Source organism: Macrotis lagotis, chromosome 1, assembly GCF_037893015.1.
Source record: "Macrotis lagotis isolate mMagLag1 chromosome 1, bilby.v1.9.chrom.fasta, whole genome shotgun sequence".
Taxonomy (NCBI): Eukaryota; Metazoa; Chordata; class Mammalia; order Peramelemorphia; family Peramelidae; genus Macrotis; species Macrotis lagotis.
This window is the reverse complement of record NC_133658.1, coordinates 845,152,696-845,176,316: the sequence shown is the minus strand read 5'-3', so window position 1 is coordinate 845,176,316 and position 23,621 is coordinate 845,152,696. Positions and strand designations below refer to the sequence as shown.

The 23,621-nt window shown below is 37.4% G+C and overlaps 1 protein-coding gene across 1 annotated transcript in view; it reads left to right on the top strand.

The window, feature by feature from the left end:
• Window positions 1–23,621, top strand: part of LOC141508065 (CUB and sushi domain-containing protein 2) — a 619,633-nt gene that overhangs the window by 569,741 nt on the left and 26,271 nt on the right. The window contains exons 53-62 of the mRNA XM_074216347.1: window positions 5,558–5,746; window positions 6,288–6,461; window positions 8,828–9,010; window positions 11,134–11,310; window positions 12,674–12,853; window positions 13,242–13,415; window positions 18,193–18,366; window positions 18,690–18,763; window positions 19,942–20,053; window positions 20,468–20,647. Of these exons, the coding sequence (XP_074072448.1) occupies window positions 5,558–5,746; window positions 6,288–6,461; window positions 8,828–9,010; window positions 11,134–11,310; window positions 12,674–12,853; window positions 13,242–13,415; window positions 18,193–18,366; window positions 18,690–18,763; window positions 19,942–20,053; window positions 20,468–20,647 (1,617 nt within the window). The remainder of the gene's footprint in view (window positions 1–5,557; window positions 5,747–6,287; window positions 6,462–8,827; window positions 9,011–11,133; window positions 11,311–12,673; window positions 12,854–13,241; window positions 13,416–18,192; window positions 18,367–18,689; window positions 18,764–19,941; window positions 20,054–20,467; window positions 20,648–23,621) is intronic.

Below are 23,621 nucleotides of genomic sequence, written 5' to 3'. Positions count from 1 at the left end.
TTTTTAAAATAGGGAAAGTCATGGTACAATGGTCCAGTTCACTTGGATCTATCATATGAAAGGGTCTTAAAAATATTTGTAGCAGTTTTCTGATTTTGATCAATTTAGGAAGAAAAATACATATTGAGGAGACTAAAGGGGAGCTAGTGGTAGAGGTAAAGGCTTAGGTAACAACAAAAAGACACCAGGAGAGTGAGAGGTAGAGGCGGAGAGGTAGGTGTGTGTGTGTTGGGAGGGGGGGATAGTGTGAGTGTGGGTGTGGGGATGATTTGGGTGTGGGTAGAAGATGCTGAGAATTTCGATGGAGAAGCATCGCCATCTTGTGGCCTTTTAGAAAGTTGCCATTTACCATTTCCTTCTCTGACTCACTTTGCAGAATATGGTTCCATGGCTACACTGCTGCACTTTGGGCTTCAGGACCTAGTTTCAAATCCTACTTGTTAGTGTGTCATAATGAACAAATCACTCAACCTCTCAGACCTTCCGTGTAGCAGATATAAAAGTAACGTTAATACCTGTCCTCATTTTAGAACCTGAGTGGTCACCTAAGCAGTGTCTGAGGACAGATTCGAACTCCTTTTCCAGTACTCTCTCCACCAGCTGCCCTCTGGCGGCTAAAGATAATCCTTTCACTACCTATTTCATATGATAATTGTGAGGGAAGCATGTTTTTGTTGTTGTCTGACTCTTGGTCCTGAATATTGGCTATCAATACTAGACATGGATATTGGAATGATTTACCATTTCCTTTACCAATAGATTAAGGCAAGCTGGTTAAGTAACTTACTCAGGGTCCCCTAATAAGTATCTGAGACCAGTTTTTTGTTTTGTTTTGTTTTGTTTTGTTTTGGATTTTGCAAGGTAAATGGGGTTAAGTGGCTTGCCCAAGGCCACACAGCTAGGTAATTTAGTGTCTGAGGTCAGATTTGAACTCCGGTACTCCTGACTCCAGGGCCAGTGTTCTATACACTGCAAAGACCAGGTTTTTAATGCGGTTAACTTCCTGGTTCTATTTTGTTAATTTGTAGAAGTGGAACCATGATTAAGAGGGCAGGAGCCTTCTGCTAAAGGTTAAATTCTAGGACCAAGGACAAGCTGGACCAGAGTAAAAGCATTTGCGAAGAACATTCAGGAGTGGGGGCGGCTAGGTGGCGCAGTGGATAAAGCACCGGCCATGGAGTTAGGAGTACCTGGGTTCAAATCCAGTCTCAGACACTTAATAATTACCTAGCTGTGTGGCCTTAGGCAAGCCCTTAACCCCATTTGCCTTGCAAAAACCTAAAAAAAAAAAATCAAGAGTGAAAGTTTGAGAATCAAAGATCAGATGCTGCCATAGTTCTGACTATAAATGATGCCAACTAGTAATCTGGTTGCATTATTCCCATGACCACTGGGCAGTTTGTGAGAAGCCAAAGTCTTTGGGTTCTGGGGGGAATATGACTGAAGGTATGAGAGGAAAGGCCATACTGGTGATTAACCTGATGAGTCAGGCTTGGATGTACCGTATTGCTGAAATATATATGGTGCCTCACTGATATGTGAGAAAAAGATTATACTGATGATCAGACCATTGGGGAACAGGCTTAGAAATGCCGTAGTATCACATTCTGTTTCCCAAAACCACATACTGGAGCTTTGCCCAGGTCTGTAAGAAAGCCAAGGTGTCCCTCTAATATGGGAGAGGAAACCATATTCAAAGCCCAAGAGACTCCCACAGGATCTAGACTATCACCCAAAATCCTGTTTCCTACCAAATCAGGTCATGGGATATAATAGTTCTAGAAAAAGCAAGTGAGAAAGATGTCTTTGCATAACGCACCTCTTATAATAATAACCATAATCCACAAATCATGCCACCATTACCTTGGTTGGTATGATCCTGACTCCAGGACCAGCAAACATTTTGTCCAGTTAGCTGCCTCCAGGGCAAAAGCTCTTAGGAAACATTGAAGTATTTATTACAGGATGTATAGTTATCATTATACAGAATTTGTCTTTTAAAGGGGCATTACAGAAGATAAATGGAAATGTATCTTATGTGGAAAGTTAGTTCTATCCCAGAGGTTTGATGCTTCTTAGGAACTAGTCTCTATGGATATCATTAGTTTTTTCATTGTCAGCTGCACTTAAATGAAACTGTGATTTGGCTGCTGCGTTGTCTTTCAAATATTCTAGCAACAAATTAAGAATGTTTGAAATCTAAAGGGATGAGTCCAAGTACTTCCCTGATCACTGATCACTCCATCTATTTCAGTAAGTAATACTTCTTAGAGTCTGACTTTCTTTTTTTTTTATCAAAGGACTTCTAACCTGTGACCACTACTACGTAGAAAACCCTGTTCTCTCCTGAGAAATTCTTTATCATGTTGTAATGGAAAGAGGGGTCAGAAGTTCTGGATTCTAATTTGAGATATACAAGATATACAATTATTAAACTATATGAACCCGAACAAGCAATAAATGAGTTGTTTCTGAATTCTTTGTCATATTCTTTCACTTTCCAACCTCTTAACACTGTTTCAGATCCTGTGCCTAATCAAAGAATTTTTGTTTGATTATTTTTTGCTTTTCTCTTGATCATCTCTTTTGAAATTTTTTTTTTATTTTTAGTTTTTTTTAGTTTTTGCAAGGCAATGGGGTTAAGTGGCTTGCCCAAGGCCGCACAGCTAGGTAATTATTAAGTGTCTGAGGCCGGATTTGAACTCAGGTACTCCTGACTCCAGGGCCAGTGCTCTATCAACTGCGCCACCTAGCCACCCCTTGAACATCTCTTTAATCTTTTCTTTCCTTGCTTTATTTTTCTAGGTACATTGAAGATTAAAGAGGAATTTGTTTCTCTAGAGAAGGGATTTTTAATCTAGAGTTCATGAACTCATATTTTCTTTCCTTTCTCACTCATTAATAATTTGATTATTGTATTTCAGTATAACTCCTTTACTTTATAATGCAAAATTCATAAAATTTTATTTTATGCATTTAAAAACTTTGTGAGAAAGGAGTACAAGAGTCCCTCCCTAGAACTTAATTATTTTCCCAATTGCTTGTAGAAGAAACACAGATGTAAAGCAGTCCTCATTTATCATATTTTGTGCTACTGCCAGGGTGAGTTTTTTCACCCTCCTTGGTGACAGGAAGTAGCATCTTATCACCTGCTCTAAGGTTGGCGCAAAGATTGGGGCCTTCTCCCTTACCCCTGCCCCCCCACCCCCATTAGTTGATCTTTTGCAACATTCCAAACTCCCTGATCACTTCTGACTTCTTTTTTTCTGCCATTGTTCAGAAACTGTCTATTTTCCTTGTTATTGGATCACACCCTACATAGAAAGCACTTTGGAAACAATAGGGAACTTAAATCCTATAATTACTATCAAATTCCTATAAAATTAATTAAGTCCTGCATAAACGCACAAGAGTTCTCTTATTATTATTGTTGCTGCTGCTTTTCATCCCTAACAAATTAATTCTTTCAGACCTTTTATTTTATTTTTTTAGGACACTAAATGGTCCTTGTACTAATGAAGTATCTTAGAAATTTCTTCCTTTACCCATTCCAGTTCCTAGATCAAGTTTGTCCAAAATACACGCCTGTGGGTTTTTATTCATGAGTGAAAAAATAAAATAATAATGTGCATGGAATGTGTATTAGATTTTTTAATTCCATCACTAATAAATAATCTCCTTGATGTTAATTTTCTTTGATATTTTTAAGTTGTATTATGGGATGGAACATATTGCTCAGAATTTTCAAGTGGATCTGTGGGTGCATTTCCATTACAATGTAGACTACTGAGTATGCACCGACCTTTACTGATGTATTGTTGCTTTGTTGTTTTGTGTTTACTGTGCCTTTGCCTGTCATTTTGATGACCCACGTTCACCCACTCTCTAAGAAGTTAAAAGTACTATGACTTTTTGTAGCTCTTCCTTAACTAAGGTGAGAATACAAATTAACTATTAAATTAGGGGTACTGTATTTTTTATTCTGGAAGCAGGCCTTGAATAATTAGTTTATTTTAATGTGTCCCTAAGATAGCCTAAGATTGGACAGCCCTGTCCTAGATGACTAAAAACCAATATATATATGGTAGAAGTCACCTCTCCACATTTCAAAGGTATGGGAAAATACACTGGAACAACTGGGAGGGGAAAGAAGTAGTAGGAAATATATAGGTTTAGAAAAAAAGTGTCATGAGCTCCATATTACCTCTTCTATAGTAAATACATACCAATAGCATACTATTTCACTTTTTTTAAGACATCTTTTATGTTGTTTCTTTCTCATTTTTCACCCTTAGATCTAATTCTTCTCTCACAGCATGATCAATATAGGAATATGTTAAACATAATTGTATATTTACCACACATATCAGATTGTTTGCTGCCCTGGGGGACTGGGGTGGGGAGTAAAAGAGGGTAGAGGGGAAATGTTGAACTCAAAAGCTTTCAAAAGAGTGAATGTTGAAAATTATCTTTGGATGTAATTGGAAAAATAAAAATAAAATAAAAGCTTTGTTAAAAAAAAGGATACAAAGTAGTCCTAACTAAGGCATTAATAATGTGATACAGTTACTTGTCTTCATTTCTATAAGGCAAGTTTAGCATTGAAATGGGTGGTGGGGGTCTCAAGAAATACTTGAAGGTTCTTGCAAAACAGGAAATTGAGCACTTACAGTATTGAGGGCCTTCTTCTATATTGTCATGTGTTCATATCTTGATCAAAAGAACTATATCCTATCTCTCTCTCTCTTTCTTTATCGCTGTCTTTTTCTTCCTCATCTTTCTTCTCTTCCTTTCCCCTTAAAAACAGGAATTTTAAATAAAAAAAAAGTCTTACATATAAAGCATTGTACTGGGCCCCCTGGTAATATAAAGACAATAATAAACCAGACCCCCATCTGTCTTTCTCCTTGGATAGCAGAGGTAAACTAGGGAACATAGCTTAATTACTGATTGGAAAAGAAATTAGCCCCAGATTAGACTGATTTGCCCATTGCCTGAGAGTACAACTCTTGAGACTTTTCCTTTCACTGATTTAGTTGTACAACAGCTGAAGACATAATCTCTCTTCCTGAGTAATCAAAGAAATTATTGTATGCTGCTTTTCCAAAGCACCTCATTCCAGAAATACCTTAATCCTACACTCCTCCTCCCCCAACCTGTTGTCCATCACCAAGGGGCATGGCACCTCCTTCCTCAGAGGAGTCTAAACTTAGGCTGATTGGTGAGAAGGAAGCCAAGCTTTCAGCTTTCATTCAGCTCTCTTGAATGTGTTTAGAATCATGTTAAAAACGATTGGGAAATATTTAACAAAATAAATAAAAATTCAGTAGAATAGAGGTAATATTAATATGTGATTTTCCAAGTCAAATTTTAGCTGCTAGTATTCTTCTGTACAGTTTAGCAATCCCTGTTTTGTGTAACTTTTATACCACTGTCTTTACACATTTTTAGCTCAGGAGAACCATGCCAGTGGATTTTACGTTTGTTATATTTAATTTGGGGAGGATAGTCTTATTTCCATTGTTATACCTTTGACTTCTCTGTAATTTGTTTGCAGTCATCAACTGTACAGACCCTGGACATCAAGAAAATAGCATCCGGCATATCCAGTCAAGTGGCCCCCACCGTTTCAGCTTTGGAACTACAGTGTCTTTTCAGTGCAACCATGGTTACTACTTACTTGGGACACATGTGTTGACTTGCCAGGGGGATGGTACATGGGACCGATCTCTCCCCCAGTGTCTCTGTAAGTTGACAAGGTAGCTCAGTTTTAGTCTTAATATAAGAAAAAGCCTTCTAACAATTAGAACTACCTTCAAGTGGAATGAGCTCCTTTGGGAGGTACTGAATTCCTTCTCCCTGGAGGAAATCTATGAGACTATTTATTAGAGATGTTGTCAAGGTGATTCCTGGCCAGGACTGAGTTAGACTCAATGATTTCTGAGGTCCCTTTTATCTCGGAGATTTTGTAATGTCTCTCTTCCCTATTTGAAGGATATAATCTTCCCTTTCTTGTTGAAAATAAGAGCCAATGGTAGTTTCACATGGGTTGTACATTATCTAGGAAAATGTTATACAATCAATAGATGAAAAACTTCAGGCCATTCAATCAAGGAAAAAGGAAAATATACTAATATGTGTTATATATGTTGAAATGACATTTCCCCCATATATGTGCTGGAGTTTTATATTCCTTACTTAGGGTAATCTAGATTTGTCCCTATAAGCTTTATGAATGTCATGGTTTTTTAGGGTTGTTATATTCTTTATTTTTTTACCTCTTCTAGTGGTCTCCTGTGGTCATCCTGGCTCTCCACCTCATTCCCAGATCTCAGGGGACAGCTACACTGTGGGATCAGTTGTGCGTTACAGCTGCATGGGAAAGAGAACTTTGATTGGCAATGCCACCCGCATGTGCCAGCTGGATGGACACTGGAGTGGCTCTCTACCACATTGCTCAGGTGTGAGCCTGGGAAGAGTGAAAGATTGGTTGCTTTTTATTGACCTCATATAAAGCTTGGGTGAAGCAGAGGGAAGGAGGACCCCCAAAGTCCAATAAAATAATTTAGAAGACCTGGTTCACCCAGATTGTACTGCTTCTTGTAGCATTTTCTGGTCTTCTATAGAATTTGAAAGTTCAGAGTTGTACTTCATTCCCTCAGATGTCCGTATCCAATCCATAGACAGAGAGTTTCTGCTTCCCACCCCTTTATCCCCTTATTATATTTTTGCCTTCCTTTCCATATGGTTTCCTTTCCTTCCTTCCTCAAAACTAACCTGTCTTTTGTGGGATATTTGATATGAAATACTGGAGGATAAGGGAGGAGGTAGGATGCTTAGCAGGAATGCCAAGCCTAGTGTTTATTTTATAGAACAGAAATTTTGAAAAACTGACTAGAAGAAATACAGTATATTTTAAAGGTCATTCTTAGATTAATGCCATTCTACAGTTCATTGAGGTGAGAAATGAAGCTCCTTGAAGGACTTTGCTCACATATTTCATTTATATTTGCTTCTGTATAGTTTAGCAATCCCTGCTCTGTGTAAGTTTATACCACTGTCTTTACACATTTTTAGCTCAGGCAGAGCCATGCCAATGGATTTTCCATTTGTTATTTTTAATTTGGGGAAGATATTCTCATTTCTATTGCTGTGCCTTTGACTTCTCTGTAACTCCACTTCCAGAAAACAGTTTGATAAATTCATTCACACTCTGTCATAAGTGGGACAAGAAACAGTCTTCAATATATTATTGCTAAAATCTGCCTGCCTTCATTTCCACCCATTGGTCCATTAAGCACCTTCAAACCCTTTTTGTTTTCTGTATGCAAACAGAATAAGTCTAATCACTCTTCTTCATGAATTCAGATACTTACAGGATCACATATATAGAATTAGAAGGTAACTTAGAAGTCATCTTGTCCAACCCATTTTATAGGAGGATAAATTCTTTGGCCATAGCAATTCTCAAAAGTTCCTTCCACTGACAGTGATCACAACCTCAGAGAAACTGACTGTTTTCTCATTATTTAGAATGAGTCTATCTTATTCATTTTTATCTCTAAGATATCTCATGGCTATCCCTTTCCATTTCTATTGCTATCCCCAAATTTTAGGTCTTAATTACCTCTTGTTTTGACTTTTAGGAAGACAAGATAGCTTAATAAATCAAATCCCAGATTTAGTTGGCAAGATGTGCCTGTAATATTGAGTAACAGCTATATAAGCCTGGGCAAGTCACTAAGCTTCTCAAAGTCTCCATTTCCTTATCTACAAAATAAGCATAAGGATACCTTTAATAACCCTATAAATCACAGGGTGGTTGTGAGGCTCAAAGAAGGCAAGGGATTTAAGATACTTTGCAAACTTTTAAATATTATAAATACCAGTTATTTGTACCCTCTGCAAACCCTTCCCACTCCCAAGTTCCATGGTGTCTTTTTCTCATCTTCTGCCCTCAGTCATGAATTTAAACCTTTGGATGGACTTTATCCTTGACAGTATACCTATATAGGACCCTAAATATCTGTCGACTGAATTGCTGTTAAATATACTTGAGAGTTAGAAGTGAAAAGAGAAAAAGGGGTTGATAACTCTCTGACTTTATCTAAGAATTAGTGAAAGATTCTAACAAGAGATCTTCTTTTGGTTAGACTTTAGGTACTATTTTTTTGGTCAGAGTGTGTCCTAGAGGAAGACCCCTAAAATCTTAAAACCTTTACCTAAATGATGTAAAAACCTTTATTTTTTGAAGTCCCTAAAGCAACATTTTGCCTTTGAAAGATTAGTCCAATTTGATGCTCATGAAGTTCTCTTCCTTACTTGCCCTTTTTTTTTAATAGTTTTTTTCTATAGTGTAACAAATAGCTAGGTAGTTACCAAATAGCCATGTGAATTTCTTTCTGATTTTTACCTGACTTCTGTGGAAGATATAGGCTGTAGATAACCATGAGACATTGAAGAAATTCTTTTGGAATAATATGAGGTCATCTAAACAGAACCAAATTTTTTAAGAAAATTAATACCATTGCCTTCAGAGTGATCCTATAAATGTTCCATATTTCACTAGTTCACATGGCTTCTTTTTTGTTTGTTTGCTTTTTTTAAAGTGACTTGTCCAAGGTCACACAGGTAATTTTTAAGTGACTGAGGCTGGATTTGAACTCAGGTCCTCTTGACTCCAGGGCCATGCTCTGGACCACCAAATTGCTTGGTTTCATATCTTTAGTCATAATCCCAGCAATTAACTTTCCTACTTCACATTCCCACCATTTTCTATTCCTAAAACCATATTAAAACAGTGGATTTGTTTTATTCTGACCAACAGGTAGCAGCGTGGGCATTTGTGGGGATCCAGGCATTCCACCCCATGGTATCCGTCTGGGAGATGAGTTTGTTATTGGAAGTCTGATGCGATTCAGTTGTGAACCTGGCTACATGCTCCGAGGGTCATCAGAGAGAACTTGCCACGTCAATGGTTCATGGAGTGGTACCCAGCCTGAGTGTGAAGGTAGCACATGAAATTTTCTTCCCATTATCTGTTTTGCCCCACTTCCCTCATTTCCTTTCTCTGAACTGACCAGATAAATTAATGCAGAACTTTGCTCAATAAATAAGAAAGCAAGATGAATATAGGGCAAAGTTTCTGAGAGAAAAATCTCTTACCTCTCTTTTCTTCCTTTCTCTCAACCAACTTTCCTTGTATGGGGGGAAATAAGTTTTCTAGAATCAAGCTCTTTATTGAGGTCTGAGATGATATGCCCTCATCTAAGAATCTTTGTCATGTTTGGACTCAATCAACCTTATTCACTTGGGCAAAATTGGAAGTAGTAATATTAACAGTTGGTAACACTGATATTATGCTTCCTTTGTCCCAGGAGCATTTTTATCTCATCTGATCCTCACAACAAAGGAGGTATCATTATTCTCATTTTACAGATTAAGAAACCAAGGAAATTAGGAATTAAGTGACTTCCTTAGATTCACATGACTAGAAAATATCTAAGACTGAAGATGAACTCAGATCCTCAGGACTTCAAAACAGGCACTATAAATACTGCACCCACCAAATCATCACCAAGAAGTGGTCACTATCTGAAGACTAGTGGTAGCATTGTTTTTGAATCTAAATAAAACCTATAGTGAAAGAGCACATTTTGGTAATAGAAGCATTGACAAAAAAATGCTAATTGAATATTGATTGTATTAAAGCTGTCAAATATCACTACTTTGTCTATGTCAGATTGATGTTTCAAAGTAGAAAAGCAAAGTATGAATTACTCTGTTGTGTGAAGTATGTAAATATATATGTTTATATATACAATTATATACACATACATATATATGCACAGCCATATATACACAAAACACATCATATTTTACATTAGATTTGAGCATTCTGTCAATTCTAAGAAATGATAATAGAAATGAAATGAAGAAAGAAATTTGAGACTGATGAATACACTATAGACTTTTTAATTTTTTTCACTATAAGCTTTTAAAAAGTAATATTTGCTATTTTATTCTTTCCCAATTACAGGTAAAAATAATTTTCACATTTGTATTTAAGATTTTGAGTTCCAAATTCTCTCCTTCCCACAGCCCTCACTGAGAAAGCAAACAATTATATATAGTTATACATGTGCAATCTTGCAAAACATTTTCATATTAGCATGTCAGGCCTTTTAAGAAATAATTTGTAGCCTCCTCTATCTTTTGAGGTAGCATGGTATAATGGAAGGGCTCGAGATTGAGAGGCTAAGGACCTAAACTTTGAGTCTAGGCTTTACTGCTTACTTACTGTGTGAACAAGCCCTTCACCTCTCTAGGACCTACTTCATATATATATATATATATGAAGTAGGTGATATTTGAGGTCCTTTCCATATCCAAATCTCACAATATCCTGCATAGAGAACAACCAGTTTTCAGAGAAGCAGATTCTTGCACTGGAGGAACTATATATTTGATCTAGTTTGACATTTCTAATCAATTAGATAATCAACTATTTAATAAATATTAAGCCTTAGAACTATATTTGATATATGAACAACCTGTAGTAAGTGCTTAATAAATATTGTTTCACTGATTGATTGCCAAGAGAGAGCTTCCAATCCATTTGGAAAAGTAACACAAACAAAATAGGTGAAAAGGGCAATGATTGATACTATGTTATATGGCTACATAACTTACATCTATTTTTATTAAGTTGTATGTACCCTGACATCGTTATATATCTTATTCATCTTTATGCTTCTCCTAGCACATTTTTTTGCATATAGTAGAAACCTGAGAAACATTTGTGGAGTGTATCCATACCTTTCACAGACAAGCAATTCCTGACTTAACAGGCAACCCTATATGTATGTAAATGATCACTGCTATACAAAGCATTTCAGACCAGTGGCATCATCACAGAACTTAGCTTTCCTTCCCACTCTTCTACTAACCACGTCTAGGCTGGTTAGACATCTCTCCTCATCTCACTCCTAGTCAGATCAGTCCATGCTGAGATTTAAAATGGTGATGCTAGAGAGGTTCCTGCCATTCATCTCTCTTTCTGGATTGCTCTGGAGAGTTCTAAACTCTGTGGAGAATGAAACTTATTGAATCACTTTGCTCTTTTGACTCTAGTGCTATCTTGTGGGAACCCAGGAACACCAAGCAATGCCCGAGTTGTGTTTAATGATGGCCTGGTTTTCTCCAGTTCAATCATTTATGATTGTCGAGAAGGCTTTTATGCGACTGGTCTGCTTAGCCGACATTGCTCTGTCAATGGCACCTGGACAGGGAGTTCTCCTGAGTGCACAGGTGAGCCCTACACCACTACAAGTGGACTGTAACCAAACAGCAGGGTCTATCTATATCCATGTCTATAACTTTGTGTTTACAAGAGTACACACATTTCTACATGTGTATGAGTACATGTCCATATGTGGGTAGGTGTTTAGGTATATGCATATATGTGGAGGTCCATATGTGGACATGTACATGAGAATGTGGTAATGCAGATATACATGGGTGTGTGCATGAGTATTTGTATATTATGTGAAAAGATGTATGTGTTCATATCTTATTATAAAATGTGCACCTATACATGTGTATGTGATATATATGTGTGTATATGTATATGTTCTTGTTCATGTGTGCATTTGTGCATGTGTCCATAAGTGCAAGTGCTTACTGTTTGGTGTTTCTCTGTGTGTGCAAGAATATGTATATCTGCAAGTATATGTCTGTAGAAGACAACTGTCCCTGTAGCCATGTAGGTCTAGGCAGTATATACAAATACCTGGAGATATATATGCATATGCCTATATGTGTGTCTGAACATGTATGTGCATTCTGGATGTTTGCTGTATATATGGATGTATGTGTGTATGTGTCTATAACTACACAGGACTACATGCACATGTATTCACAATCCCTATATACATACATATTGAGACATGTATACAGATATCCAGTGCATATTTGGTTTTTTAAATTTTATTTATTTAAGGCAATGGGGATAAGTGACTTGTCCAAGGTCACATAGCTAGGCAATTATTAAGTGTTTGAGAGGGAATTTGAACTCAGGTCCTCCTGACTCCAGGGCCAGTACTCTATCTACTGTGCCACCTAGCCACCCCCTCTAATGCATATTTGTATGTGTGTATTCATATATGTATGCATTGTGCATTCATACATATGGATATGTGAATATGTGCTGAGCTGTGTATGCACCCAGCTCACAAGTCCATCTGAATATGGGTGTGGGTATCTTTAGTCAATGTCCTTATGTGGATGTGCATCTAAACCATGTCTGTGTGCATCTAGAGATGGGTCTGTGTACTTTGGACTTGTGCACATTTACTCAACTTGGTGTCCATCCAGATATGTGTCCTTCATGTCTGGACACATCGTTGGATGTACACAAATGAGGTTTGTTAGTACGTGTGTGTCTAGAGGAATTTATATGTACAGCTGGGTGTAAGTTTGGGCGGTCTCATATGTGTACACCTGGCCATTTGGACTTTTACCTTCTCATGTATATCTGGACACATTTGTATACATGTCTGAACTGTGTAGATATTTCTTTGAATGCATGTGGTTGTATATATGGAAATCAAACTCTGAAAAAGAGTGGACAGGTGATGCTGGGAATGATCACTTTTTCATCTCTCCCATTCAGTTATAAACTGTGGTGATCCTGGAATTCCAGCCAATGGAATCAGACTAGGCAGTGATTTCACATACAACAAGACAGTAACTTATCAGTGTGTCCCAGGACACATGATGGAGTCTGACAGAGCATCTGTGTTGAGATGCACAAAAGACCGAGTATGGAATGGTACCAAGCCAGTGTGCAAAGGTGAGAACTGAGCCCTCAAATACAGTGGGCTAGGGAGGGGGCGGAGGAGAGAGATAGACAGGATACTAACTTGAGGCTTGTTCCCCTGTGAAGAGAGCAAAGGAGGAGCAGGAGAATGCAAATGTGAAGCCTTTTTCCTGGGTTTGAGCTGGAGGGCATCCCAACCTGATTATATCTCTGAGACTAAGGACTCTGTGTATCTCACTATACTGGGAGACCTTTGAAGATGGAAACTGTGTTCTCTGTAACACCAGAGATTCCCTAAAAGTCGAAGGTCATGAGTCTCCGGAGGCAGAACTAGAGTTACAATATGTTGTAAATGGGCTTTGATGGAGTATAGTTCCCTTGGGAAATCAGCAAGATGTAACATCTTTGGTTTCCTTTGCAGCTATCTTGTGCAAGGCACCACCTCCTGTTCCTAATGGTAAAATTGTAGGGTCTGACTTCATGTGGGGCTCAAGTGTGACATATGCGTGCTTAGAAGGCTATCAGCTCTCCCTACCTGCTGTGCTCACCTGTGAAGGCAATGGCTCCTGGAGTGGAGAGCTGCCCCAGTGTTTCCGTAAGTTGGTATCAGAGTGGGATTGTGCTTCTATAAAAGAATCCAAGCAACCACCTTTGGGGTGGAATGGTCCTATTGAATCCTGTCCTGGTCAGACCACTGTATTCTGTTCCAGGCACAAATTTGGAAGGATAATCATGAGTTGGAGAGTGTCCAAGGCAAGATGAGGTTGTAAAGGGCTTTTGAGATCATGTCAGATGAGTACTGCTTAAGGAGCTGAAGATTTTTAGCCTAGAGAAAACATAGGAGAGATATGATAGTTATCTCCAACTATTTGAAGAACTAGAAGAGGGATGGTTATCCCCAGAAGACAAGATTAGGAATAATTAATGCAACAACTTTTAAAATTTACATTTTATTTTTATTTTGTGGTGAATGAAAACTTAGAGACATTTCTTGGTGATTAATAATTTATTAGTTATAGCTAGCAAATAATTTATACAATGATAGTTATTAACTTTCTCTTATAAATCAAAGATGAATTTGGGGAACCATTGAGAATTTAAATGATGATGATGTTTGTCCTTTTTTTTCTTGAAGAAAACTATGACATCAGGAAGGTGATGCCATGACAAGCACATGAATTGGATTTGAGTGAGGGCGGGGCTGAGCTAAGTCACCATCCTCACTTTCTCCTACAGAGTCATCTGGGTCCAGTGGCCAGATTTGAACCAGGATGACTGGAGATGACCCAGCATGTGAGGCAATCAGGTTTAAGTTACTTGTCCAAAGTCACACAACTAGTAAATGTCCATTGTCTGAGTCAGGATATGAACTCTTGTCCCCTGTCTCCTAGGTCAGTGCTCTGTCCACTGGGTCATCTACCTGAGGTTTTAAATAGCCTTGGAAGAGTGAATATTTCTGACAAGCAGAATCAGTTAATAATTAATGTAAGAATGAATATTATAAATGAAAAGTGGATTAATTCTAATAATGAGGGGCTGGGATTATGACTTTGATTATGTCACTCTTACCTCTACCCAGACCACTCAGCCTCAGGCAATCTAGATAAAGGGATATACCTCCACCTATAGCACTTAAGTCCCTGTTGGGTAGGGTCTCATCCAAGATTGAGGAAATGATTAACCCAAAGCCATTATCAGCCCTGTCCTTAATAAACTGCTTTGACCTAGTAGATAATAAAGAAATAGGAAGGAGAAAAAAACCCTGAATCTCCAATATTAATTAGATATTAATATGAGAGAAATACAATCATTTCACTCACTTTTTAACTAGCATTTATTTTCTCTTCCTTCCACCTTCCTCCATCAATCAGGGGTGGTGATAGGGGCATTTGTAACATAATCAAAGAGAATAAATTCCCATATTGGCCATGTTGGAAAATGCATGTCTTATTCTGCATCATGACTCCATCACTTCTGTCAGGAGGTAGGTAGATAGCTTCATTGTTGGTCATGTGGAATTTTGGTGAGTCATTACGTTGACCAGAATGCTGAAATCTTTTGGGGTTGTTTTTCTTTATGATGTTTTTGTATAAATTGATTTCCTAGTTATGTTTATTTCATTCTGCATTAATTCATAAACGTCTTCTCAGCTTTCTCTGAAACCATCTCCTATGTATTTTTCTTACAGTAGCATAGCATTCCATTTCATTCATAAACCTCAATTTGTGCAGCCATTCTCCACTTGATGGGCATTCTCTTGGTTTCTAGGGTTTGATGGCAATTAAGTGGGACAGCATATAGAGAATTAGGTCTGGAATCAGGATAACTTGAACAAGTCACTTAACCTTTGCTTGCCTCAGTTTCCTCAACTGTAAAATGGCAATGATAGCACTTGCCTCCTAGGGTGGTTGTGACTATGAAATGAGACAATGAGGAAAACCACCTAGGACAGTGCCTGGTACACTTAAGAGTTTGTAATAATAAATTCATAGATTCAACAGCAGTGTACTAATGATCCTGTTTTCTAAAATCCTCTCAAATATTATGTCATATTTCCTTTTTAATCTGTTTACATCATCTTTTATACTCTAATGACTATAAGGCAGAGTTGCTTTAATTTGTATTACTCTTATTTGGGTAGATTAATTTACAAAAGGGCAAATTTAAGCTTGATATTGGGGAAAACTTCTTCACAATGAGAACTATTCCAAAGTGGATTGAACTGTTTCAGTAATGAATGGAGCTCTCCAGTCAGAGACTTGATGACTGACTATCTCTCTTCCTAAAAGGAATTTTTGTTGAGATGTGAGTTGGCTTTTAAAGTTCCCTTCAATTCAGTTTTTAGAAATCTTTCTCTGCTGGGATCTATCATTTAATACTATATTCACAGAGTCCTATATTTGAAAAGAAGTTGGCATACTATGACCCTTGGACCAAATCTGTTCCACTGCCTCTATTTATATACCTTGTAAGCTAAGAATTTTTTTAACTTTTTAATAAAATAACTTTTCAATTCAAAAAAAGGTAAAAACTATTCTTAGTTAATGACTATACATAAAATAGGTGGTATGTACCACAATTAATCAGTCCACAGATCATAGTTTACTCACCCCTAAAATCTAGTAGGTAAACAGAGTTGTTTGCTCCTTTCCTACCTCCCAGCTTCAGTATGATGATCTTCTTAGTCAGCATCTTACCTGTATTGGGATAAAAATATCTTTGTGAAAGCAAAACATTTAAAGATGTTTATGTAGAGAAAGAGAACCAGAGATATTTTACCCCTTCTATAGTCTAGAACTATAGAAGGAATTAGAACAGATACAAAGAATGTGGTTCTTTTTTAAGAACTGTTACATACTCATACTGTTGGGTGTTTGAAGAAATCATATGGCCATATTTGATTCTGTGAATTTCCTTAAGGGCAGGACCTGAAGATCTCCCTAGAGCCCTTTGGCCTATAATTTCTGTTATTGTCTAAACAAATAGGTTGTACTGTTAAAACTTTGAATGTTTCCCTTTTGTCCTTTCTATTCTTTGCCTTTGTCATCTTTGCCTTGAGTAAAGTTTTATCTGGGATTAAGCCCCAAACCTCTGCTAAACTTGGTGTTGGGAAAGAAGGAAGCCTGAAAATAAGGATATATTTAAGATAGTAGGCCCCATTTCCCAGATCTTTTCACTATTCTAGGTAAACCATTTCCCCAGAGTCCTACAGTTATGAAATATACAAGTAGCATGAAACCATGGTTTTCTTTAAATGAGCAATAATTTGAATCATGAATACATATAGTTTGTCACTGGCTATTTATCATGTCTAGATAGCACTTTTTGTTTTTTAGATTTTTCAAGGCAATGGGGTTAAGTGGCTTGCCCAAGGCCACAAGACTAGGTAATTATTAAGTGTCTGAGACCGGATTTGAACCCAGGTACTCCTGACTCCAAGGCCGGTGCTCTATTCACTGCGCCACCTAGCCACCCCACTAGATAGCATTTCTATGAGAAGTACTTGTATTTTTATTGCTGTGGGGGAAAGAGGGAAAAGGTTACCTCCATCAAGAATGAAACAATTATGACATAATTAATGAAAATGCTTAAAATGACTGCCCAATATAGTTGAATGTTAAATTTAACTTGGATCAGGTCTAGAAATCACTAACTGATCACTAATTATGACATTTGACCAGAGCAGTCTGAGAAGCATATCTGAATTTTCCCAAAGAATTCATTTTTTTATTATCAAACTCCTACCTTAGCCTTGGGATTTACTCTCTTTGATTAATTATAGAATGCTGGAACTGGAAGGGACCTTGGAACATGGTATTAGAAGTGAAAGACATTGTAAAGATAGGTCACTTTTATTCAACAAAAAAACTATTCTCTTTATTTCCTTTTGTTTTTTGGTTCATGGAGCAGCCCAGTATCTACATTCATATATGTAGGGAAATTGACATCTTCCTAACATAGTGAAGTTCTTTCTTATTTAAGATAATATCCTATGATTTTGTTAGTTAAAAATACATTGTAAAAATTAAATACTGGGAAAAGATAAACATGGAAAACTAAACTGTATATTGGACTTCTAAACCAGGACATTAACAGGAAATTAATAGAATAGTAATTGGCAGAAAGAATGAGCACTATTAGAGGTGACCATATGCCTAATGATGCTTCCCAGACTAATCACAGGGATGAGGTCTAGAGCTAATCTATAAGAAAATTACCATGAGACTATTAGAATAGCTATCTGGTTTCTAGAGAATTGTTGTTCTTAAGTCATTCAGTCATGTTCAACTCTTTGTGACCCGGATACACCATAACATGACAACACTGTCCATAAGATTTTCTTGACAAAGATACTGGAATGGTTTGCCATTTTCTTCTCCAGTGGATTAAGGCAAACAGAGGTTAAGTGACTTGCCTAGGGTCACACAGCTATTAAGTGTCCAAGGTCAGATTTTAACTCAAGTCTTCCAGATTCAAGTCCAGTTAAGCTACCTAACTTCTAGACAGATGGGTGGTACAGTGGATAGAGCACTGACTTTGGAGTCAGGAGGATGGGAGTTCAAATCCAGCCTCAGACACTTGCCACTTACTAGCTATGTGACCTTGGGTAAGTCATTTAACCCTGACTACCTCACATCCAGGGCCATCTCCAGTTGTCCTGATTCATATCTGACCACTGGACCCAGATGGCTCTGGAGGAGAAAGTGAGACTGGTGACTTAGCACAGCACCCCCTCACTAAAATCCAAATCATGTGCTTATCATGCTATCACCTCCCTGATGTTGTGATCTTCTTTAAAAATGAAGGATAAAAAAATCATTATTAATTTCTAGAGAGTAACTTTAGTATTCTTGTCTCTCTTTGGTCTTTAGCTGTATTCTGTGGAGATCCTGGTGTCCCACCCTATGGGAGGAGAGAGGACCGGGGATTCTCTTACCGGTCTTCTGTTTCATACTCTTGCCCACCCCCTCTAGTGCTTGTGGGTTCATCAAGAAGGTTCTGTCAATCAGATGGGACATGGAGTGGTACCCAGCCCAGCTGCATAGGTAAGAGGATGTTTAGGACAGGCAACCATACTGTTCTGGTAAATGACAAGTCTTAAGTTTTAGACAAAATTATCTCACAGATGTGGAATGAAACCCTAAGCAAGGGTTTCTTTGACCATTTCTGGACCTTAGTCCAGAAGACTGGAGTCAGAAGGAAATAGGCATAGCTAAAGTGATACTAGGAATGTAGAATCAACCGGGAGAAGGGAAGTCAAAGAGGTGAGGAAGTTAATAATTCCACATATTTCTTTGAAATATGCCAAGGGGAAGAGGAACTCTTCCAAATTCTCCAGGTGAATTGTTTCTATATTTTTATAACCCAGATCCAACTCTTACCATGTGTTCAGACCCTGGTGTACCTCAGTTTGGGATGCAGAACAACTCCCAAGGCTACCAGGTAACTCTAAAAATCAATACTAAATTGATTAATTCCTTTCTCATATTCCATCTGCTACTACTAAGGTGAAAGACCAAAGATGTTGTTCAGGGACAAAACCAGCATAAAGTAAAGATGGAACTCTAGGATTTAGAGGTAATTAGTTTTCATCTGCTTGGAAACTGCTAGAGAAGGGGGTTTTGTTTTGGGAGAGCAATTTTTTTAAAATTTAAATATTTAATTTATTTATTTTCCAACTACATGCAACAGTAGTTTTCAACAATCATTTTTGAAAGGTTTTGAGTTTTACATTTTTCTCCCTCCCTCTCTTCCCTCCCCCCTCCCCCTGACAGAAAGCAGTATAATATGGGCTTCACATGTATAACCATGCTAAACATAGATCCATATTAATCATTGTGAAAGAATCAAATCCAAACAGAAGAAAACAGAAAGAAAAAGACATAATACATAAGGCAACTTTTAAAAATTGAAGATAGTAAGCTTTGTTCTTTTAACTGATAATTGGCATTTAAACTCCATATTTTCTTTTCTGAATTTGGATGGTAGTTTCTATCAGAAGTCTTTTGTGATAGAATTGGGGGAGACCAATTTTTAGACCAATTTGAATAGACATTGGATAATAAGGTCAAGAAATTGAATGGATAGTGGAGAAGAGGTAAAGTATAGTGATAGGGAAGGGATGCCAGATGGAGGGTTGAAGATGGGTAATATATGAAAATTTGATAAGGGGAGGGCAGATGAAGGATAAATGATAGGAGTTATAGTGAGGATTATAAATAATAGTTGGGAGAGTTTATCTTGAAAAGACAGAATGATGATTCAATAGATAAAAGATGATAATAATGATGATGATGATGAGGGGATAGAGAGAAGATTGATAATGGGTCCTGGTTAGGAAGTTGATAATGAAAGAACAGATGGAATATGATGATGGGAGATAGATAAAAGTGATGATAATGGGTACAAATGGAGGATGATAGGTGGTATATATAGAGAGGGTTAGTGATGAGGGCACAGTATAGATGGAGAGGGATGACGGAACAGGTAGATGGATGATAATGAGCAGTTACTTAAAGGACAGTGGAGGATTCAAATAGAAGAATGATGATGGGTGTAGTGAACCTGAGAGGAGAAGACCTTTAGGAGATTGCTAATGAGGGGTTTGGTTCTTATCCCAGGTTGGAAGTCTAGTGCTTTACCGTTGTCAAAAAGGTTATTTGTTGCAAGGCTCTACCACCAGAACCTGCCTTCCCAACCTCACTTGGAGTGGCTCCCCACCAGACTGTGTTCGTAAGTAGCCTTAAACTATAACACAAGAAACTTTGATTACACACCAGGGAGAATATATCTATGACATGGTAAAATAATAGCTAACAAAAGTTCAAATCTTTTAACAAATGATTTAGGACCTGAGATCGCAACTGCTTCATTACTCCATAGTAAAAATATTCATGGTATAAGAGTCTTAGACCTCCTTACAAATACCTATATTAGCTCCACCTTGCCTTGTAGCAAGTAAAGTCCATCTGTCATCAGGACAGATGTCCAAGGGAAGAGGTGGCATTACCTTCCTGAAGAAATTTAGTATACAGAGAAATTCTCACCTTTCTGGGAAAGGAAAACCTTAAAGCAAGGACATGGAAAAAGTAATCTCCATGGACTTTATCAAATGCATATCCTTTTACTGTCTTTCCTCTCTTCTAGCACATCACTGTAAACAGCCAGAGACACCTACTCATGCCAATGTGGGAGCCCTGGATTTGCCCTCCATGGGCTACACACTGATCTATTCCTGCCAGTCGGGTTTCTCTCTGAAAGGTGGCTCTGAACACCGTACCTGCAAAGCTGATGGCAGCTGGACAGGGAAACCACCCATCTGCCTGGGTGAGCCTACATATGCCCAATGGTCTACTGTTGCCAGAAGGAATATGTTTGGGGGGGACACATTATGAAAACAATTGTAGATGTGAAGGATAGAGAAAATTCTTTCATTTCCAGAATGTTTCTACCCTTTGGGCATCAGAAATTTAGAAGTAAGACATAAGACTAAGAAATAAGAATCTAAGATGCATTCTAGATGGTACATTTTTGAGCCCCCTCCCCAGTTCCTTTAGCTTTGAATCAGGGAGCAGCAGTCAGGACAAGTAGCAGGAAAACAATATAGTCTTTATTACTTTAACCATCATAAGAATCACTTCAAGGACTGCAGGGCCTGGCATGTAGGAGGAGTTGGGGTGGGGGATTTGAGGTGGGGGACAGCTGAAGTTTATTGTCAAAAAGACACATTTTTAAATTCTCTGAGGGTTTTCATTACTTTTGTTCACCCAACAGTCCAGATCATGGTAGCTTTAAATTCATCAGTCCTGAAGCTTCAAGAGAAGTAACATAAGGATACTTTTACCAAATCTGCCTTGGAGACCAAGGGAATGCTTCAAGGAAATGTAGACAAATTGGGAAGTGTGTTAGTTTTGTGGGTTACAATGGAACTATATTCCGAGTAATTCCCAGATAGGTTTGCATTGTGAGGTTTCAGAGTCCTGGACCTGAGAAAAACATCTTCAACATCAAGGAAACTTCCAAGCTGAATGGAAGGATTTCCCAGATATCTTCTATTCTTATAAAACCTTCACTAGACCCCACCAACTTCTTATGATATGATTCCCAATCTCTTCCCCCTTTTTCTGTCAAACTCTTTAAAAACCTATTTGTGTTCACACCTCCATTTCCTCTTTTCTCATTCTCTTGAAGTCTTGCTTCCAAAATTACAACTCAACTCAAACTGTTCTATCCAGAGTTATTAATGATCTCTTAATTGTCAAATTTAAAAGTCTTTTCTCAGGTCTATATGCTGCATTTAACACTGTCACCCACTGTCTTCTTCCTGATATATTCTCCTCTTTAGGTTTTCATAGCACTATTCTCCTATTCTATTCCTATTTGTTTGACTCCATTCTGCTAATTGAGGACGTTTTTATCTTGACTGACTTGGTAGATTCATCAGCTTTGATAGATTTAACTGTTATCTCTATGTAAATAAAATTTACAAATGAAAACATGTATGTATTTAACCCTAGTATATCCCCTGAGCTTCAGTTCATCACCAGTTATCTATTTGACTGCAAGATGGATGTCCTAGAAACATCTCAAACACAACCTACCTAAAACTGAATTCATTATCTTTACCCCAAAACCCTGCCTTTTCCAGTCTCCCGAATTTCTAACAAAGGTACTGCTGTCCTTCCAAACTCCCAGGTTTGTAACCTTGGTTACAACTCCTCAATCTCTTGAACTCATTCCATTTATTCACTTTCTTGACAAATCTTATTTCTGCCTCTACATTCTCTCTTCCATCTGACTCCTCTTTACTCACACAGCTACTGAAGTAGTTTAGACCCTCATAATCTCATGCCTGGATTATCACAGAAGACTCCTAATTAATCCCTCTGGCTAAAGTCTCTCCCTGACTCTAGTCTATCCCACATATTATAGCCAAAATGTTTTTCCTTAAGTGCAGATATATGTCTGTATAAGTTTTCTACTGGACATATTTAAAGGCTCACTCTCAACCATAGGATAAGAGACAAACTCTTTTAGCTTTTAAAGTCCTATAAAACTTGAATCCGGTATATCTTTCTGGTCTCACTGAATATTATGCCTCTCTATTCTGGGATCCAACAAAACAGACGTTCTCTCCTTCTCCAACACTCTACACTCTATTTCCTGGGTCTGTTCCTTTGCACTGGCCTTCTCTAGTGCTTCTTATTCCCCCAGCCCCAATTTATAGAATTTCTTTCTTTAAGTTGAAGTTCACATATATTTTTTGTATGAAGACTTTGTTGATTTATCCCATTTGTAGTTTTCTCCCTCCAAAAAATACTTTGTTGGACTATATTTGATTTATTCACTTTATTTTTAGTTTATCCATATTTACATATGTTCAGGGTGTCTCTGCCATTAGAATGTAAATTTCTTATGAGAAGGAAAGTTTCATTTTTTTTCACTTGTAATTCTAACACCTTACATGATATCTAGCATGTGGTTAAAAAAATACTCAATAAATGCTTGCACGATTGATTGATCAGGACTCTTAGGCACTCACAAAAAGTGAGAACTGGGGGCAGCTAGGTGGCATAGTGGATAAAGCACTGGCCCTGGAGTCAGGAATACCTGGGTTCAAATCCGTTCTTAACCCCGTTTGCCTTGCAAAAAAAAAAAAAACAACCTAAAAAAAAGTGAGAACTGACTTTTTTGCTGCCAACCTGAATCCTAATTCTTCACATTTTTCTTTATAATCTATGTTGACTGGTGAGAAATATCTTCATATATATATATGTGAATAGGTATATGTATATATATATGTGTATATGTATATATAATTTATTATAATATTATATTATGATATAATTATATAATATATATAAATATATAATTATATAACATATGTAAATATATATAATTATATAATATTATATATATGCCACTACCAGTAGAAAGAAGATAGAATTTAGAATCAGAGAACTTGGAATGAAAACAAGTTTTAATGCTGATATTGATTTGATATTTGATGTTGATTCCCTCTTTGAGCCTCAGTTCCATCATCTGTCAAAAGAGAGAAAGGACTAAATGATCTATAAAGTTTCTTCTAGTTCCAAATCCTCTGATCCTAGACAAAGTTTGCTTTGTGACTTTGAGACTGTCATCTCTGTATAAAAGAACCCTGGAACTATCTGAGCCCAATGGCCATTTCCCTTCTCCCAAAAGATTTTCAGGGAGACATTTTTGCTTTTACTGGCACAGATTTGGAAGATCTCTAAAATTTTCCTATTAAAAAACAGTATTTGTCTGAGCAAGTGATGGA